The following is a 20852-nucleotide window of genomic DNA, read 5'->3' on the forward strand; positions in this document are numbered from 1 at the left end:
CTGTGGAGGGACTTGTGTTTTTTATTTTGGCTAAGGGGAGGGACATACAACTTTAAATGGTTGTTTTTAGTATTAATTTTAAATACCCTCTGCCAACACATTCTTCCTCTGACCTTGTCACATATTGACATTTGGTCATGGACTTTCCATGTCCAGAGATGACGTGCAAGGTACCCTGGGTGCATTGGTTGCTGACATTCAGGGACGCTGTATCAAACTCAGCCTCTTACATGCATTGCCTTCTTTCAAAATACATTTCTGTTTTCATGGGAAATTTGCCATTTAGCCTACATACAGTCTGTATTTTTTCCTCCAACAACAAAAGCATGTGGTTGGGTTTTGTAAGAAAAAACAGGGTTTGGCTTTATAATCTTACCTGATGCAAGCACCGCTGTCCCGGATGCAGGTCGGTGTTTGCTGGACCCGCTCACAGGGGCCTGTTAAACTACAGTATAACGGTGACCAGCTGTGTGTCATGCCAACGTTAAAGGATGGCTTTTTTCGTTGTGTCTGATGCCACAAATCACTGCCCAAGCATCAGATTTTGATGACATTGGAGTGAGACCGGGTTGCTCTCTAAACTCCAAATCCCAGGCCAGTTTGAAAGCATGGTTTATTTAAAAATCACCAAAATTACATCTTTTATCACAACCAGAAACTGTAAATTACCGTTGTATTTTCAAATTTCCGCTGGTCCATGAACACATTTTGTGTGATAAGGCTTCCCTCAAGGGGCAAGTACACAAACCATCACTTCAGGCATACATTCATCTGCATCTAATCAGGGGTTAAATGACAGATAAGCCGTATCACCTGTTGAGAAGTCATCATGTCACTTGTCCTCAACCTCAGGCAGCAACCACCTCTTCTAGCCCCTGGCCTGTGACATTACTCGGCTGGTATCAGCCTACAGCTGCTTATCTGTCCATGTTACTCTTTCATTTGGTGCCACCAGCAGACTGTTGTTATTTTTTTTTTTATCACCACTGCTAACAGTAGAAACACTTTTCAGCATCAGCCTAGAGTACTTTTTTGTTTTTGTCTCTGACTTAATCTGTTCCACCTTTTCATTTTTTGCTCCTTTATCTATCAAATTTGTATTTTTATTCCACTTAGTCTTTCTGTCTTGATTTCATTTATTTTCTGCTTGACCTCTGACACTGCATGACTTCACTTGAAGAGGTGGGGGGGGGGGGGTAACAACAACTACAGCTGCCTTATGTGGGATTGATACTTGTGTATTAGCTCCATCAAGAGCCTTTGCTGTACTCTATGCATGTGACCTATGCCGTTGTGAGCGTTTATACTTGTGCGGTGGTGGGTCTGTGTCACTCTGCAGTTACACCTATAAAACACTGGTCCACGTCGGAGTCTCTGTAAAGTGCTGGTAAGTTTAGTTGATTAAAAACACACATTAAACACACATTAAACATGGCTTAATAGAGACAATTTCAAACACAAAGTACACAAATCAGCTTCACTATAACTCGCAGCATTCACAGACAACGCACTTGTCTTTATCTGGACACATTTTCCCCACAAATACAACATGCTAATGTTTTTAGCACAAGCCTATGACATTTTATATTGTATAAATTAGCCTAGTGGCTAGTGAACCTTTCCTCTACTCATATGAAGCCAGGGACAACAGCAACATTCAATAACGTTACAAAAATTGGCTCCATTACAAGTCACAAGGTTCACGGACAAAACAACTGTCTTATACTAAACACATTTTCCAAACAAATACAGTATAACATGCTAACGTTATTGGCACAAGCCTATGGCATTTTATATTGTATGAATTAGCCTAGTGAATAGCTGAGATTTCCTCCACTCATATGAAGCCAGGTAAAAGACTTAAAATTCTATTACGTGGGGGCTTTATTGTCTCTGCAATTCTTTGTCTCATTTGTGAAATTAAAATAAATAAACACTTCGTTTCCACTGAGGGAAATAGTTTTCAGCTAACAAAAACAGACAGGAGGTCTACATCGCTGTTGTGCGTAGTTACATTTCTGGGGAGGTGCATCTCAGGCTGGCATAGGGTATGTAGGTGTAGGGTATGGTTATTCTGCTGTCAATTTTGGGACCGTGTAATCCCTAACCAGGCTGTTCCAACATCTAGTGGACAGCAGCTGGTTAGGCTTTCTTTTTTTCTCTCTACTTTTTTCCAACATTGTAGGTGGTGGCCTCACAGTCCACAAGGTGCACGACCCATCTGACATTTGCCAGAATTGCCCGATGGCCAGTCTGAGCCTGGCCGGGTGTGAATGCTGATTATAACCTTTCCCATTACAAACAAAAGTCAGATGATAATAGCTATTAGTGGGTTTTTTGTGCATTGGGAAAGGGGCACCTCATCCACCCTGCTCTTCTGATGAGTAAAGTACAGTCCCTCAAACATAGGGATCATTTTCAACAGCTGTACTGTGGTTGATTGAGGAGCATTATTTTGCAGCTTAAAACCGACGCTTAGCATCAGTGTTTTTAAATATTATCAGCTTTATTTTTTCTCCATGCCTTCCGTGCTGAAAGACAGATCAAACGACAGCTGGGCGCACTTCCCTCTGTCTTTATCATTATCCTGAAGAAGGATACGGGGGACACCAGCGTTGTGCAATCCTACCCTCACTCTACGTCACGACCGCGGCACCGCCCCACCCCCCTCTCGAACGCCATTGGACTAGCGCAGCGGAGCGCCGCGCTCCGATTGGCTCTCCGCGACGCCGCTCGCGGCTAGCGCTGCTTCCTGGTTGTAGCCGTCAAACACAAGCTGCAGTTTGGATAACAACCGATGTCCTCACTGTCGCCTCCCTGAATCGCCCTGAGCGAGTTTTAATCAGCCTCAAAACAAGAAATCCTGTAAGTGGGAATGTCTGTTGTATCACTGACTGTTTTTCGGGCATTTTAAAATATGTCTAACGGATATTTTTGGCGTAGAGCCAAAAAGCACAGCAATATCAACGAGTTCCTTTGCTAGTCGAGTGTGACCATACACCTCTTCTCCTCGGTTCTTCTAGCGAAGGGTATGCCAGATTAATGTGTGTAATTTGGTTATTTTAAATCGTAAAAAACGGCTACATTTCCTTCTCTTCCTGTAGAGGTGTACAACAGGCATTTTTATAACGTAAAATTATCATTGGTGCCTGCTGAGACGAAGCCTGTTGTTGGTTTTCCCTTTAAGACCAAACTGAGCTGACATTATAATCCACTGTAAGATCTCAAATGACACCGACTTCCTCTTGTGTGATAGATAACAGAACAATACCTAGCATCACAAATTAATTTACCACCACCTGCTGTTGAACCTGCAGGGTGGAATTTGTCAGATTTCCCAGGTATCCACAGGAAACACACAGTAAAATTGTAAATGGACCTCGCCATGTATGTCTTCACAAACCAGCCCCACATTACAGCCAGGAAGCCCTCCTTCTGCTGTGTCATTATGAATCTGCAGGCTGATGAAAGTGAATGAGGTAGTGAACATCACGAGGAGGGATAGTTAATTTTTCTGGTTATGTCACTCACTTATTAGGGCTTCAGTTTCAACAGTTTGGTGGTTCAGCTGCTTAAACTATACCCATCAGCATGTTCCTGTCAAAATGGCTCTTTGGGGCTAATTGTTGTCATATTTGGCCTTTAGCCTATAGTGTTCAGTAATGAGCAGCATGTGGGAGGGTGTAAAAGCCTGTGGCATGCCACACTGTAGGGTTTGATTATATAGGGTTTTAAGGCCAGTAGACTGAATGGAAATTGATAATACCTGGTTTTAAAAAAGATAAAGCTATATGATCTGTGCCTAAATAAATGGAGTTAGGGATGCACAATAATATCGGCCTGTCATCAGTATTGGCCGACATTTAAAATGAACTATCAGAAACCCAACATACATTTTCTTAATTTGCACAATGAGTGAATATTACATACACTGAAAAGCATTGTATTTCATGTCTCCATGTGCTGGTGGGCCATCATCATAAGAGCATGCATGTATAATAGGCTATGATAATTCCACTCCAGAAGAGACTTGATGATCACTAAAATTAGGTGGGGGAAAAAGTGGATGTATCGATCTTGGTATCGGTTATCAGCCAAATGAAGACAGAAGCGGAGACATTTGAAATATGAAATTAACAAAATATTTTGGGGGCAGTTTTGGCCCCCACGGTCTAAAAAATGGGGGCATTTTCGAAATGTTTGGGGGCCATCAAAAAATTGTAATTATGTTCTCACAATAAGCACATGAAAAGCAAAACCAACTAAGGTAGTGTCTTCACTCTTCAGTAGAAACCGCTATAAATGAAATAAATAATGGGTTACATAAAGTTATGGTTGCAAAATATCACTCAGATTTCCTATAATTCAACCAGTATAAATGTGATGATTTAACCATTAATCTACTGATAGCAGTACTAATGTTTACTTTAGTACTTTAATGTCAGATTGTAATACTGTTAAAAATATAAATACATATAGTTGTTTCAAAAACTTGGGGGCAATTTTGGCCCCCGGAAAATGGCTTTTGGGGGCATTCTTGGATAAACTGCGGGCCGAATGGCCCGTGGCCCTTGCTAATTTCTGACACTGAACTGAGCTGATTGTATAGGCCTAGATCTGTGTGCTGTGTGTGAAGCATCCATGTTTTCACAGACGTGGATGTAAACTGTAAGTAACTTGACTGGTTAGGGGAGGTATACAACTGCAAGGCAGTAATTCTAGTTTTTGACAGTGTAGAAAAGCCATTTAAACAATGTCACAACTGTCACAGGACATTAAAATTCCCTCTGTCACAATTACACCAAGTGAGAGCTATAAGTAGCCTCTATATTTAAGTCATATATTGTAGCTCACAGCTTTAGCATATAACGTATGAAGTTGTGGTTTGACAGATTGCAGTGTGCAGCTTCAGTTCTGTGGAGAAGCTTTCATATGCTGTCTTCATAACAGGTTTTAAAAGGAGCACTTTTGTAATCAGGGATGCACAGACATCCCATGATCCAGATGTACATCTCTTGAGGTCTTTGCTTATTTTGTAGTAATTCTTCCAGTAAATCATGTTGTTGTTTAACAGTTCTTGCAGTTAAAAAGTTGTATCAAATGACGAAGGCAGTGGCTGTAAAATTGTGGTGCTAATATTGACGGACACAATAGTAATAGGTCACTTGTTGCACCAAACTCATTACGGACATTTGAGCCATCTGTAGCTGTGTTTTATTAAAATGCATTAGAATCTGCTTCAGCATTTGCCACTCCCTGGAAACCTTTATTCAAAGTACGTTACAGTGGGAATGCAAATACTTTTTTGGGCTGCCCCTGGTGGGATTTGAGGCCCTCGTCCTGCTGGAGCTGGTATCATGTTCTCCTCGTTAAAATGTAGAAACAGTGTCCAAACAGTTGCTTAATACCTAATGAGTGTTACTCAATTTAAGATAATCCTGCAGAGTTTTTCTTGCTGGTCATTTTCAGTTTTTTCCCCTGATGTATATTAACCTGTCTTCAGTCATTTTATCATCATGAGTGATTTGCCTCATTTTGCCCTTTAAACATTCTTTAATATGTAAATATTTGCTTCAGATAGACTTTTACCAATTAGTAGACAAATTATACACAAAACACTCAATACGTTAAGTCATGATTTTCGGCAAATATGCCAAATATTCTCTAGTTCTACCTTCTTAAATGTGTAGACTTGCTGCTATTCATTGTCCTATATGAGAGTAAATGGAATATTTTTAGTTTTTAGAGGGTTGATTGGATAAAGCAAACATTTTCAAGATGTCACCTTGAATAATTTTCGCTATTTTCTAGCATTTTAGATGAAGAGATTGATCAAGAGAATAATTGTCAGATTAATCAGTAATTAAACAGCTTTGTTAGTGAGTTGGTCAGTTGCAGTCCTAGTTTCAAACAAGTTGATTAGACTACATGGTCGAAAGTATTCGGATGCTTAAATTAATATTGTGGAGAACTGGATGATGCACTCATATGCCATAATTCAAACAGGAAATCTGTGGAGCTGCAACTATAATTCGATTAAATGATTGAAAAAAATAGCTAACTATTTTGATAATCGATTCAGTGTTTCAGTAATTTTTTAATTAATTTGCTAGTTCCAGCTTTTAAAATGTGAGAGAATTTGCTGTTTTTCTTTGTCATTTATGGAGAGTCTATGAGTTTTGGACTTTAGGTTGGACAAAGAAGCAAAACGAAGAAGTCAATTTGGGTTCTGGGTAACAGAGACAAGCATTTTTCACTGTTTTTCCCAACATTTGAATTGACTAAATGATCAGGGTTCAACGCTAAGGTTTTTTTTCACTTGCCCGGTCGGACAAGTTGGTCAGAGATCTACTTGCCCGAAGTCAGTTTTTACTTGCCCTATAAAAATTGTTTAATTTAAGCGGCTATCAATTAACAAAGACTGCAGTTATTTTTATGTTATGTAATCTTTATTCATACTGTATTTATTAATTAAAACAACATATGTCATGTATTGTAGCTTAATTCCTACACAGAAATGACAGTGTCAGGGCTTAAAGTGAAAAATTTGTCAATCGTTCTCCGTCTATAATTTTGCGCCCTTCTTGAGCCATGCCCACCTCTATTTATTTTTCACCCCTCTCTCCAGTTCTGCTGCATTAACACTGGGTTTAATATATTTTGCTTCCATCTCTCTACCCTGCTCTACTCTACTTCAACGCTACTTAGCTCTCTCTCTACTCTACCAGTAGACTACCACATCCACCTGTTGCACAAAACACACACAGCAGTGTTTCCCCTAGGATGGAGTTGTAGCAGCGGAGGTGAAGCACACGCATGAAAAATAATTTTCACATGCGTGAAACTTTTTTGTATGCTTGCAAAGCACAGCCTGCTGGGATGTTTTTATGTATCTACTGGCACCAGAAGGGCTCTTTAGGACTAAGTACATACAGTACATGTGGGCACAGTATGAGCAGGTGAAATGTCTGTCTAGCTTACATATGAGGTGTCTCAAGATTTAGGAACATACAATTTTATTGAATATAATAAAAGTTAAAGGTCACATGACATGCTGCTGTTTTGTGCTATGACCTATTTAAGTGCTGGAAGTTGTTATTTACGTGACAACGCCTGAACGCAACACAAGCTCAGCACGAGTGCCATGCTGAGCTGCTGTGCGAGCAGCGTGTTTGTCTGTGCGTAACAGCAGTCTGTTGGTTATTTACACACTGTCTAATTCAATAACTTTGTCAGCTGACAAACTGCACCGGGCTTGGGGTCAGGTTTGGTCAGGAAAATGCGGCCCAAGCCACTCTAGCGTGCTCACCTGTGTGTGGTGGAACTCCGCCGTGCGCAATACAGAGAGCAGAGCAGAATTGTTAACGCGTGACCATGTAGAGACAGAAATGACATGATAGCATAACACCATAAATAGTATGTTGTTATGTTATTATATGAAGCGTCCATCGCGCAAAATAATATCAGTGAGGGCTGTGGGCAGGACATTGTTACACAGCTTTGCCTGTGACTTCAGGCAGAGAGACCACTGCATCAGAGCAGAAGAGCACGTTTTAAAATACATTTATTTTATCAATTAGTTATTAACTTTTACTATTTTTAGCAACTTGCCCGATTGGGCAAGTGAGTTGTTAGTTTACATGCCCGACCATGAGTTTTACTTGCCCCGGGCAATCGGGCAATCCTTATTGTTGAGCCCTGATGATGAATCAATTAATCGTGAAAATAATTGGTGGATTAGTTGACAATAAAAATACAATTACAATTATAGCTGCTGCGAAGCAGTGGTCGGGGCCGGGCAATTTTAGGCAAAATTAGGCAATTCTGAGCAACACACACACTAAAACAAAGCATATCACAACATAGAAGTTACATCATATAATTATGGCATGCCCTTCAAATTGTGGATGAGTGGCTGAAGTGATCAGACTCATAATATACTAAGGAAAGAAAAAACTCAAGAACAAGAAAGTAAGAATAACATTAACTGCTAGCAATTATGAACAAACTGGCCCAATCTAGCTTAAAGCTAAACATTATCCATGGTGACAAAGATGAAAACATTTTTTAAAATGTAAAAGTAGCTCTTGGATAGACTCTGCATATTGACTGATAGCTAAGCCAAATAAACAGGGAAAAGAGACAAGGGATAACAGGGAAAAGTGTTGATAAAGAGTATTTGTCTCTCTGCAAAACTGCCTAGATCATAAATTATTTTAACCTTCGTAGTCTCTGTTCGACATAGCATGATGCCTGAACATAGGACTTTCACATTAGAATGTCTGTTCTGCCTTAGCTGAGGCTTGAACTCTCAACTTCTGAGACTGAGGTCCGTCTTCTATCTCACTGAGCTAATAGACAAGTGACAGTTGTTGTGCCGTACAAGGATTTCTAACAAAGGCCTACACTTTATCCATAAACTTTTGGGCCTACATGTTACAATCAAAGCCTGAGACCACATGTTGGCGCCCAAAAGAACAAAGGAATCAGTCAACCCCCTTTCTCTGTGTGAATCAGCTGATTCAACCCCCAACACAGCACCCCAGCTGACCAGCAGAGGTCCCTTGAAATACACAGCTCCCATTGGGTGAAATCCGCCATGGCCAACCCCGCACCGATGACGTCACGCCGGGGTATATCATCACAAAGCTTACCTGAGGGAAACGCTTCTGGCTGTGATCCTCATAGCCAATAGAAGTACCCACAACTGTTCCTAAAGCTTAGCAACTTGTCCCACGTGGCGAACGCTTTAGAAAGAGTTATTACTGTGCACAGTTAGACGCGTTTTAGGCCTACGGATTTCCCTCGCTGGTCGAGCTGATCTCCTCTCCTCTCCCTCACTCTGTGCGCCGAGGAACACAGAGTAGCCCGGTACAAGACCACGGATTGACCCTCTCACCTGGATGCCCGCGGATGCGAAGTTTGGTAGATAACAAGGACTGCCTGCTTCAAGAAAAAGGACAAGGACCCCCTTCTTTCCCTGAGTGATTCCCCGCTACGAGCCGGAATTAACTCGCCTCGCCAGAGACTTGCCCCCTCGCTGAGGACCCGTTAGCCGCTGTGAGCCGCTAACCACTTCACCTCTGCCGCAACAAAGGACGCACAAGGAACGACTGACACATCACTCCACCTTCTGCAACAGTAAGAGGCTTTAGCTCTGGGCAGATATTAGTTAGTGTGTGTTTTCTTTTTAAGTTTTGTAAGGGCTTGTTGATACGGACCGCCGCATCCGATTTTGGCTGCATTGATATTGTAAAAATATTGCCTGTGTTGCTGCTGTCTGTTATTCTCCTGCCCGTTTGTGTCTGCTTGTAATACGTAGTGATCCGACCTCATCGGACCGCTATTGTGTCGCCCCGCACGCAGGATTGATCAGTACTTCGGCTGTGTTGGTTCAGTGTCCAGATTCACGCCGCTCACCAGCTGAGCCGAGCGCATCTCTGTGTAACACAGACGGGTTACTGCATCTCAATACCGCCTGCGTGACCACACTTCTGAGTGCTTCCCTTTCTCTCTTCCTCTCTTCCACTAACCTACACTTGGAGCCGAGCAATTTGAACTTCCCTCTCTACCGGCTCCCCTCCTTTTTTTTTGAGTCACGTGCTTTCTTGGCAAGCCGCCATTGCGTGACGTTGCTTGCAGCGTCGCAGCCGCCATCTTGCTACGCTCACACGCCTCTCTCTCTCTCACACACCCACTCGCTCAGACACACACACACACACACACACACTCACACATTCTCGCTCACTCACCCACTTTCTTCCACACCCTCTCACACACACACACACATACATACACATACACACACACACACATTCTCGCTCACTCACCCACTTTCTCCCACACCCTCATACACACCCACACACACACACACACACACCCCCTTCTTGATGCTTGCTGGTTGATTCGGTAATGTTTTATAGTTGATAGGGTTTATAGAGCAATGTTGATGTTGGTTGTAAATTAATGTCATCAGTGTGAATAAACCCTGTTATACTGCAAAGAGAGGTTGCTCTGGTTTTTCATTGTATACTGTGATGAAGCTGGTTGACAAAGTCAGTGCCTGAGCTCCACTCCTTCCTGTTCATCTTATAGTTGCTGATATCTCCCTAGAATTAGCTTCCTAAGTGAACACTCTTGAGACTGAATTTACGTCTGATCATTGGTCCGGGTTTTCCCGGTGGTGCCCCGCTGTAAGCTAATTTGATTATTATGCTTATGCAATAATTAATTAATTATTAATTAATTAATCAAATATTTAATAATCCATAATTAATATTAATAATTATGAATTATTGCCAATGATCATATTTAGCTCCTCCTCTTCCCAACACAGTTCATGTGTGGCTTCACAAATTGACTAAGCCAAGCATCAGGGTGCCAGACAGTAGCCATCCATGCCATGGAAAAGCAAATTTCAAAGTGAAAGTTCCAAAGCTGTAGCGTATATGGTTGATTTGTTATGAATTTTCAAAGTTTTGAAATTTAGAGGCTTGCTGTAGCGTCACCATCTTGTGTTTCCAGTTGAGGACATCTGGCATGGGACTGGACCTTTATGAAAAGTTTGGGTAGATTTCTCATATGGAAATGTTGCACAAGCTGAGGCTTGAACTCACAATCTTCAACACCAAGAACCATCCTCTATCTCACTGAGCTAATTGGCAAACAGAAATGTCATATGTAGCTTCACAAGTTGACTAAGCCCGTCACCTGTGTGCATGACAGCAGCTGTTAGTGTGTAAAGGCAGATTTCAAACGGCTGTCAAAAATTCAGTTATTAAGACAAAAATCCGAAAATACACAAATTGCATCTAGACAGCATGGAGATGTTGGTAATTTGTTTTTAACAATGATTTATTGGCTCCATAAGTGAAACACTGATGTTTAAAAATGACATTTTTGCATTGACTCCCCTTGGTTTCTCGTAGTGATATACAGGGCACCCTTGAGGGTCTTTTTGTGACGCACAGCTGAAACACATTGTAACACGATTTATATTGTCAAATGGTTGCCGTTTGTATTAGGCAACAAAACCACTTGGTTAGGTTCGGAAAAAGGATCATGTTTTGGGTTAAAATAAGTATATTTGGTACGTAATACCACATACATAATGCCTGCAGACTTTCTGGCTTTTTAGACAACATCAGTTGTTTTCAGCATCAACTCTTGCCACAGTTGGGTTTACATTGGAGCCTGGTGCATCTCATAAAGATGCTAATGGGTGACTTTGGTGTCAATATCACATGAAGAGGGCTGTGACAAACCTATGACAAAGTGTCAGTATTTGGGAGCGAGAACGGGTTATTTTGACAGTCAAAAAAAAGGTCACAAATTTTTCAGCAAACATGACAAAAAAAGCAGCAAATGATTACATTTAGCTGGAACAAGGGAGTGTTTGGTATTTTTTAATTGAGACATCAAATAATCATCAAAATAATTGCCAATAACAGTTAATCTGAATATGATATCACCTGAAGGTGTGACTCTTATTCAGGTTTATACAACAGTTAGTTCCGGCCCTGCAATCTGATTGGTCAAGAGACAGTAAAACCGTGACGATATTTGAGTACACCATCACGGTTATTTCACTGTGTATGTATCACTCCGCCTCACAGCTGATTGCAATCAACAATCAAATCAAAACTGACGGTTAGTGTCAGTTAGGTCAGCAGTTGCGTTGCATCCCTGGAAAAGTATTTAAACAAACTTCCACCAGATGCAAATGCCCTTTATCTGAAGCCCAGGATGACAGCAGCTCACACAGACAGTATCTGGTACACTAAAGCTCCGCTGGGAATAAACTCACTCGCACAGATGCTGCCGAAGATGTGTAAAGAGGCGGGGACAACAGCTATCTACACCAATCACAGCCTCAGGGCGACTGCCATACAGAAGCTGTCAGATGTGGGTCTTGAAGCTAGGGAGATCATGACAGTGTGTGGGCACAGGTATGATGTTGTTTTAATGCAGCCTATGTGTAAAGTTAGTCTTCTAATTAGGAGTAAAATATACCTTTTGTCTTGCCGGTCTGAGAGCTTGTTAAAAAGCTACTGGAAGCCATCCATGGAGAGCAGAAAACGATGGAGCAACATACTGTCAGATCAGAAGGCAGTTGGCTGTGCCTGTGAAGCGAAAGTCCACCATGCAGTCACCAGAAACTTATTTCACTGGCTGCACAATTAATGGAAACGTGCAGATAAATGTGTATAAAGAGTAAGTGCCTGGCGCACCATGTCTGCGTTACATAGCAACAGTGACAGCGGAGTCCTGAGGGAACTATTTTTGTTGGCGGAAGACAAATAAAATGCTTAAATTATCTATTTTGTCCTCATTTTTCAACATGTCTTAATCAGCCTTGCTTATTTAACTGTTGAACTGTTATATAAAAGCAATATCACACTCGAGCTCGTGATGTTATACTCGTATATCGTCACGGCTGTGATTGTCTCTGGCACTCGGCCTGCGGCCTCGTGTCTATGACCAATATGCAAGTATAACATCACTCCCTCTCGTGTGATATTGCTTAATTAGAAAGTAGTATTTTATGTTACTAACAATTAGCATTGTACAGCTCAGTCACTTATCAAACTGTAGAGTGAATGAAATGTGTTCCTGCTGCATAGTTGGACCAGTTGAACATAATGATTTTGCATGAGGTGACACTAACAATCATTTTCATTACTGATCCATCTCTCAATTACTTCATTATTTATTTATTCTTTTTTTTTTTTTTTAAACAAATCAATTTGTCTGATCATGTGGAGTTTTAAATATCAAAAATATTCACAAACACCCATCACAGAGTGAATGTGGTGTCCTCAAAGTGCTTACATAGCACAATTGAAGGGAACAATGGGGTTAGGACCTAAAAAAAAAAATCATTATTGATTAGTAATGAACAATTATCTTTCAAAGAACAAAAAAAAGTCATTTTTCAAAGCAAAAATGTTGAATGATTCTTAAATGAGAGAATTTCCTGCTTTTTCTCTATTTTATGTCCGCGAGTACCGCAGCACGGACTATCACATCCAGACGGTCCCGGTGTTTCTTCCACAGGCTCAACTTCACTCAGCTGCCTGATATACCTGCTGCTTCTTCCCACATTAACCTGAATAACAAACCAGGCCTCAGTGCTCCGGTTGGATCCAAACGGAGGTTAACTGGCTGTGTTAGCAGCTGAGTGAGCATGAGGAGGAAGCACCGGTTAGCCCCCACTTTCACTGCAGGCAGATTCACTCGCCACAGGGGCGAGAAAATAAAACTTAAACAGCCAACTTAGTTTAGCAGTTAGAAATGCCTTTCACTCACTCTCGGTCTCTGCTGTGTTTAGCTATTTCCCTGCTTTCCTGTTAGTGTTAGCACTACTCGTCTGCCACGCTAACGCTCCAACTCCAACTGAGCCAGGAGCCGGGCTCCCGGTCTCACGGAGAAGAGTTGGAACGTTAGCATGGCAGCCCATTAGTGCTAACGTCCTCACGCTTCTCCGCCAGGCTCAGTGAGTCGGAGCTGAGAAGTGTGGGGACGGTAGCGTTAGCACTAGTCGGCTGCCATGCTAATGTTCTGGAAGCCTGCTTCTCGGCTCCGGCGAGCTCTAGCGTGGGGACGTTAGCGTTAGCACTAGTCGGCTGCCATGCTGACGTTCCAACTCTTCTCCGTGAGCCAGAGAAGAGAGGAATGTTAGTGTTAGCTCCCAGAGTTTGCACTAGAGCAACTACGGCTACTGGAGTAGCTTGCAGCTATGGAGCGCTTCTACCAGCTCTTCTAGTCACTGAGCCTCGCCTCCATCTCAGCAAATATATTACATTTATTACAGGTACCATCATCATTGAAGTAGGCAGGGGAATAGCTAAACACAGCCGCCAGACTGCCCGCCGGGCTGCATGGGGGAATTCACATGAACGTACATGAACACGCTGCCGGACTGGCTTGTTAACAATCGGCTGGAGATCAGCACAGAGAGAGGGTGTGTGAGGTCATGCTATACTCCAGATGAAATTACGCCTCTAGTTCTTTACGTAGCAATTTTTTTAATTCCTTCAATCTAGAAATGATGAATTTCACTTATTGCTCCTTTTAATTGGTGCAACAGTGACATAAACACAGCATTCCTGTTCTACACACCTCTCTTTTATGACCATTCGACCTGACTTGCAGCTTTTTGGATCCTCCCACCCTCCATACTTTCTTACATACCTCCCTCACATGATCACCTGTCATGTCAGAGCCCTATAACCTGTGTGTCTCTGCTCTATCTCCTCACTGCACTTTACTTTTACTCCTACAGGGACCATGGCGTTCAGGAGGGCTCTGAAACGGACGGCAATCATAGGCGGAGGGGCGGTAGCCACGGTGTTTGGCCTGTCACAGCTGATTGAATACAAGAAGACGCAGGTAAGCTGATGAAAGATGTCTCAGTTTGTACTCTATCTGTTTTCTTGTCTTTCCTGTTGCATGATTACTCTTTGTTGCATGAATTCCAGTTTTGCAGGATTTGTCAGAAGGCAAATGTTGTTTATGTTGCGATGCATGCTTTTTTCATCCTGACAGGTATAAAAATTTAAACTCAGACTTAAACATTTTGTGCACGACAACAGCAGAGTTTTAAGAATAGCATTTGTTTTGGTCTGAAACAAGTCAACCAAGCAGGGAGGGACTGCCTTCAAGGGCATGTCCGAGCTCGATGTTGGAATGTGCTGTCGTCTGTAGGGCGTGTTTTCTCTTTCTGTTCTTTTTTTTGTTGGGCACCTTTCAGCTGCTGTGCAGGAGACTTCAGTTCCCTTGCAGCATGCTGGCACTGGACCCTGAACTGCTTAGAAATGATGATAAATAATCAGAGGTTCTTCACCAGCAAGTTTTTACTTTGTTGAATAACTCTTATGGAGCTTTCCCAACTCAAATTTCCTTTCTTCTACTTCCTGGTCCAATAAAATATACCTTGTTCACAGTTTGTAATTGAGGGTTTTACGGTCAACTTGTTCTCTGAGTTTTAGGGTTTAGGGGTGTGGCTGTTTTACTACCTGGCTTTTCAAAATAAAGTAATAAAATCAAACGTAAGTAAAGTAAAATTTTGTTTAAACAGAGCCAGGCTAGCTGTTTCCTTCTGTTGTCAGTCTTTGCGCTAAGCTAAGTTAGCCAGCTGTAACTTCATACTTTATTTACAGATATGAGCGTGATATCAAACCACTCATCTAACTCTCAGCAAGAAGACGAATAAGTGTTCCAGAAGAAGAAACACCTAAAATAATAATCTGAGCCTGTCAGTGGTGAAAACAAGCACTTTAAGTGGACCTAAGTTGACAGTGCGCACATGCCTAGAGTGGTTACATTTCGGCCTGTTTTGTTGCTGCCAGCTGCAGCACTTTTGCTTATTATTGGACCAATTAAAAAAAACATAGCTGTCTCCATTACTCACTTAGACACAAAAAAGATGGGAAAACAGGGTCCGGGTTGAAAAATGCCAAACTCACCCTTGAATCCATTTAACAAATTGTATGTTTTGACCCTGTTTCTTGACTAGCCAGTTTGCTGCTTGACACTGTCGAAGGACAGCAGCATAAATTCAAGGAATGAAGAAAATGCAGCTTCTCAGAGAACAGGCAAACATTCACCCTCATGACTGGTGACCCTGGGAGCATTGCTGTCCTTGGAAGACACTACTTCATGTCCTAGTGTTAAGCCTAGAAACTCAGCCACTGATTGTCTTCATGAACACATAACTGTATATAACCACAGGGCTTCATTTGAGATTGACAAGCAGCTGTGCTTCCCCTGACCCCTGACCTGGCGTAGACCTATTTTTGGCACACCACACAACTACATACCAGACTTTATATGACTGTGCAACCTAATGTGAACTTTTGTTTTGTGTCCTGGCGTGATAATGTCTTCTCTTGCCCATCGTCGTCCTCTCAACCAAGCATGGATTGGTAAGCAAGAAGTCGACCCTGATGAAATATAATTATTTTTACAATAGTTTGTAATCATGCATGCCTCTAATCCCAGTAATTGCAATGCTGATGAGATGAATGTCCATCTTGTCTCCTTTAGCAAGGGCATATGGCTTGGTGAAGTTTTCAAGACAGCGGCCGATTGGCTATTAGCGTGGGCCTTGCTCTGCCATTCACTGACTTAACTTGATTACAGGGGGCACGCTGGCACTTAATTCTGTGGAGGTGTTTGTCTGTATGCATCATCAAAAATAGACAATGATTATATCATCGTCTCGTTTGCGGTTGCAGACCTAAATTACAAACGCCTGCTACTATTTGCAAGTCAAATGCCACGTTTGCTTCAAAGCAGCTTGATGCAATCATTTAGCTTCAACTGCTAAATAGAAAAATGAATGAATATTTCATTAGAAGTGAAAACCCACATCCTTGTGTCAGAGGGGAGCTGTGTTTTTTTTCTTTATCGTTGTTGTGAATATTTCTTTCAATTAATTATTTTTGCTAATCAAACAATGGATATAAATGATGTTGAAAAGACTCTGGTTTTATTTTATGGGTTTTGCAAAGTTGAGCAGCATGTTGCAGCAGATAGTAACCCTCAGCAAACTTTCCTTCGCTACTAATCACATAAAGAATGTATATATAATGTTTTTTAGCAACACTTCACTTGAAAACTAAAGGTGAAAGTGACATCATAAGCACATTATAATATAACCTTCACAACCAAGAATAGCTTGATTAAAAGGATATTCTTGGATTTGTTAAAAAGGCATTCCAACTACACTTTTGCTACATTTGGTAGAAGTATTCAGACTGTTACTTAAGTAAAAGTAGCAATACTATGAAGTAAAAATACTCTGTTACAAATAAAAGTCCTGCATCCAAACTCTAAAAGTATTTCACTGCTTGAAAGATGGTGTTTTCATAAAGCTGGTGTTTCTATGCAGTACAAAGATGCAAATATGACCAGATAAAAAAGAAAAAGAAGTCTGTTGCACTTGCTTTTGCTCAAGAGTTAGAAAACCTACAACTACCAAAATTCACTGCGCCAAAACGGACCAATAAATGATCCTGCTGGTTGTGACATTATTGTTTTGACACAGGAAACAATAAGGCTCACTGCAGATTTTACGCTGGCAAATCTGGGCGCTTGCAAAATGTACTGTAGTATAACCCAGTTATTTTACACATTATGATACAAAGCCGGTCAACAATAGGCGAGTATACCTATATGTAACCACTACTTGAAATATATACTTAAAGGAGCAGTGTGTAGGACTTAGTTCACATTACACGATTTTCACCATGATTTTGACGTGGCAGAGGATCTTGAGAGCCACCTTGGGTTGGAGGTGAGTCGGCAGATAGTCTGCCACGACGAGCCCTCGTGTGAACAAGCCTACGAGCAAGTCGCCCCCATGTCTGTGACTGGGACTGGATATCTGGCATGCCAAAAAACTGGAGAGGTCTGACACGACTGACAACAAACATCAGCCAATGAGAGGTGGAATATGTCCCACATCAGCATGCAGGAGGACGGAAGAAATGTGAGGAGGACAAGCTGCAGGGTTGCCACTTGCCAGGTCCGCTTATTAGCCGCGACTTTGGGTTTTTTTTCTGAAGTGGAGTTGCTTATTTGGGCTTGCTTTCTAAATGTCACCTTTCTCTATATATATCCGTCTAATAAGTTATTTAAACACATGATAGTCACTTCTTTTCGGCATGTTTCCATTGCCCTGGTTGCTTGTTTCTCTCCCAAGATCTAGCAACACTGACAAGCCGGCAAGCAACAACAACAATGGCGTCGTCCACAGGATCACGGGGAGCGTGTTGTGTTTGGACCCAGGCCCCGGAGGCAGATCTGATTCAACACTGGAAAGAATATCCATGCCTTTACGATGTGTCGTTTGGTGACATCACCGTGTTAGCTGGGGCTCTGTTGGCGAAGGCTCGGTGGAGAAATCTTGTGGTGTGCACACACAGGTTGTAACGCGGTTGCCGAGACTCCCAATGACAGAAATACACTTTGCCAGGTGTGAACACTCAAAAGATTACGATAGTCTCCGCGACGCAAAATCAGGATGAAAATTGTGTGATGTGAACTAGGCTTTAGTGGCATTGAACAGTGAGGTTTGTAACCAGCTGGAATGTCTCCCTTGCACTGAGCTTGAACTCCTGGTTGTAATTCCTTCAGTGTTCATTGGTCAGTAGGTTCTTATTGGAAGCAGAATTATCCGCAAAGGTCTCTTCATCTTCAAAACAAATAAACCAGGTGATTTAAACCGATAAAACAATTAATAAAGCAGTTTCACTTTGAAAATGTGGTATTTTTCTGATGCTGTTTGGATCAACACAGAGAGGCTGCTAACTTCGACGGCCGACACAAAAACACGGATGGCCCCATCACGAGCCAGTGTTCGGTTTGTCCGTTCTGGGCTACTGTAGAAACATGGCAGTGCAACATGGCGATATCTGTAGATGAGGACTTGCTTGCTATTTATAGAAATCATTCTAAGGTAACAAAAACACAACAACTACTATTTTTAAGTTATTATACACTAAAGAAAACACATGCATTATATTTAATTTCCAATACTGCCAATATATCCTTCTAAATCCGACACACGGGACCTTAAAAGTATCATAAGTATTAATTTTGCAGAAGTGTATTATACGTTAACCGCTTCATATACTGTTGGGTAGTTTGATGTATACCAAGGCATCATATTTTCTGAACGAATCACATTTTTTTTGAAGAATCTGAATCTTAGCTGTCAGCTAAATATAGTGCAGTCAAAGCACAACATTTCTCAGCATAAAATGGAAATACTTAATTAAACTGACTCAATAGGAATAGTAACATTTTCATTAATGTTAATTACAAACTTTTTTTAAAATAAAAAAAATCCTAAAACTGGAAACTAGGGCTTGTCTTACATGTAGGTGTAACATTTATGTAATTGAAAAATGGTTACGTTTTTCTACCACTGTATATATTAATGTATAGTGTATAATTACTTATTTCTAGAGCTAGATTAATAAATTAGCTTGTAGCACATACAGTATTAAGGAATCACCAAATATTTAGGTTGTTAAGTAACAGTACCTCAACAGTATCCAATAAAGGTTAATTAAAAAAAAAATCCTCTACATTTGTGTTAAGATTTTCTTTGAAACACAAATATTTGTTTTTTGTCATCAATTAATGTAAAATAACCAATACCTTTTTTTGTCTCTTGTGTTTTTAAATCTGTATTGTTATCATCTTCAGAAACTCAGCAGCAGTTGGGCTTTATTAAACTTTTTAATGATATCAGTGCTAGGGGATTAAAAAAAAACAAAACAAGATGAATTAAAGAATTAAAATAACAAAAAAAATTGTGCAACTAACTGAGAAAGCTTTTAGCACCAGTTCACCAAATGGAAAGTTAGTCTGGAGCCCTAAATAATAATCACAGTAATAAATGCACTTCTAGGCTTCCGTACATACATTATATTCCATCCCTTACAACAAAACAATGCATATTATCAGCAGCATTTGACTGTATGTCTTACAGTAATCTCATTACACAGTCAAATCCATAATGTATGAAAATGATTGCAGGTGATTATGCATTATATCACATGTAATTTTATGAGCTGATTATAATGTATGAATACATTGTACAGGGAATGCTTGCACTGTGCTTATAGTGTTTCAAAATGCACCTCAAGGAAAGTGTTGCTATACTTTCAAATATTTAACATAGACTCTAAATGGAAATTAACATAGAAACTTGTAGTTTTGCACAATTAAGGGAATCTTTAATTCTTGAAATTTACTGTACTTGTTGTGTTTGTGTTGTTGTATCTATCTGTGTCACACCCAGGCTCGGTTAGCCCACGTGGCAGCAGAAGCAGAGCTGAAGGTTCCCTATGCGGATGAGCTTCCCTCTCGGCAGGCCCAGCTCGCGAGGCTCCAAAACACAGAGGAGTTTGATGTTCTAATTGTAGGAGGAGGTGCCACTGGTGCAGGATGTGCCTTAGACGCTGTCACACGCAGTGAGTGATCTGTCTGCTTTACATCACTTTGCTGGGACCACCATGTGGTAAATGATTATAAACACTCATCCACAATTTCCACATACTCTGTCTGCGCAGTGCACTGCGTAGCAGATGCGCTCCCATTCTAGTGGATAGCTGCAATTCAACAGTGCGTGCTGCACAGCTTCTCTGGAACATCCCAGAAGTGCCACGGCACTCCACCTTGCTTCGTTGGAGATACACGCCAGGTCTTTTTTTCAATGACTGCGCATCCATAGTATGTCAAGCCACGTAGCTCAGATCTCACCAAACCAGGAATGGAACACACGCAGCATCCAGTAAATTTCAAAATACAACACAATGCATTTACAGATTGTAAACTCTCAGTATTTTTAAAAATCATGTCACATCCTGTCACACAAGTTGTCATTCACTGCGAGGGTCCGAGGAAAGATGGATGAGGAGAAACTCATAGTTGAAGTGGAAAACCATAGTATTTTGTATTTTGACTATTGTTTTGGTCTGGCTCACACTTATCAATTGCTTTTTATCGCATGATTTCGCAGTTCCCATGTGAGCTTGCGGCTCTGCTACGCAGCGTGGTGCTCCAGAAACGCATCCAGTAGGCGAGGGTACGCGCCATTGGTCGCTCCAGATCCACAGCACAGACAGAGTATGTGGAAATTGCGGGTCATTTAGACCTATTAGTTATGCTCATGGGCAAACATAGAATTTGTGCTACCTTCACTAATTCAATTCAATTTCAATTCAATTTTATTTATAAAGCCCAATATCACAAATCACAATTTGCGCCAGAGGGCTTTACAGTATATGACATCCCTCTGTCCTTAGGACCCTCACAGCGGATCAGGAAAAACTCCC

The 20852-nt window shown here is 41.2% G+C and overlaps 1 protein-coding gene across 3 annotated transcripts in view; it reads left to right on the plus strand.

Annotated features, from left to right (window-relative positions):
• Nucleotides 1-20852, plus strand: part of gpd2 (glycerol-3-phosphate dehydrogenase 2 (mitochondrial)) — an 83568-nt gene that overhangs the window by 19781 nt on the left and 42935 nt on the right. The window contains exons 1-3 of one of the 3 annotated variants that reach the window (XM_049570315.1): nt 2746-2865; nt 14285-14391; nt 19817-19988. In XM_049570315.1, the coding sequence (XP_049426272.1) occupies nt 14290-14391; nt 19817-19988 (274 nt within the window). In that variant the 5' untranslated portion in view covers nt 2746-2865; nt 14285-14289. Of the gene's footprint in view, nt 1-2745; nt 2866-8656; nt 9142-14284; nt 14392-19816; nt 19989-20852 lie in introns of those variants that run through there. The other 2 variants (XM_049570316.1, XM_049570314.1) reach the window with 2 other exon arrangements.

This window comes from Epinephelus fuscoguttatus, linkage group LG24 (assembly GCF_011397635.1).
Source record: "Epinephelus fuscoguttatus linkage group LG24, E.fuscoguttatus.final_Chr_v1".
Taxonomy (NCBI): Eukaryota; Metazoa; Chordata; class Actinopteri; order Perciformes; family Serranidae; genus Epinephelus; species Epinephelus fuscoguttatus.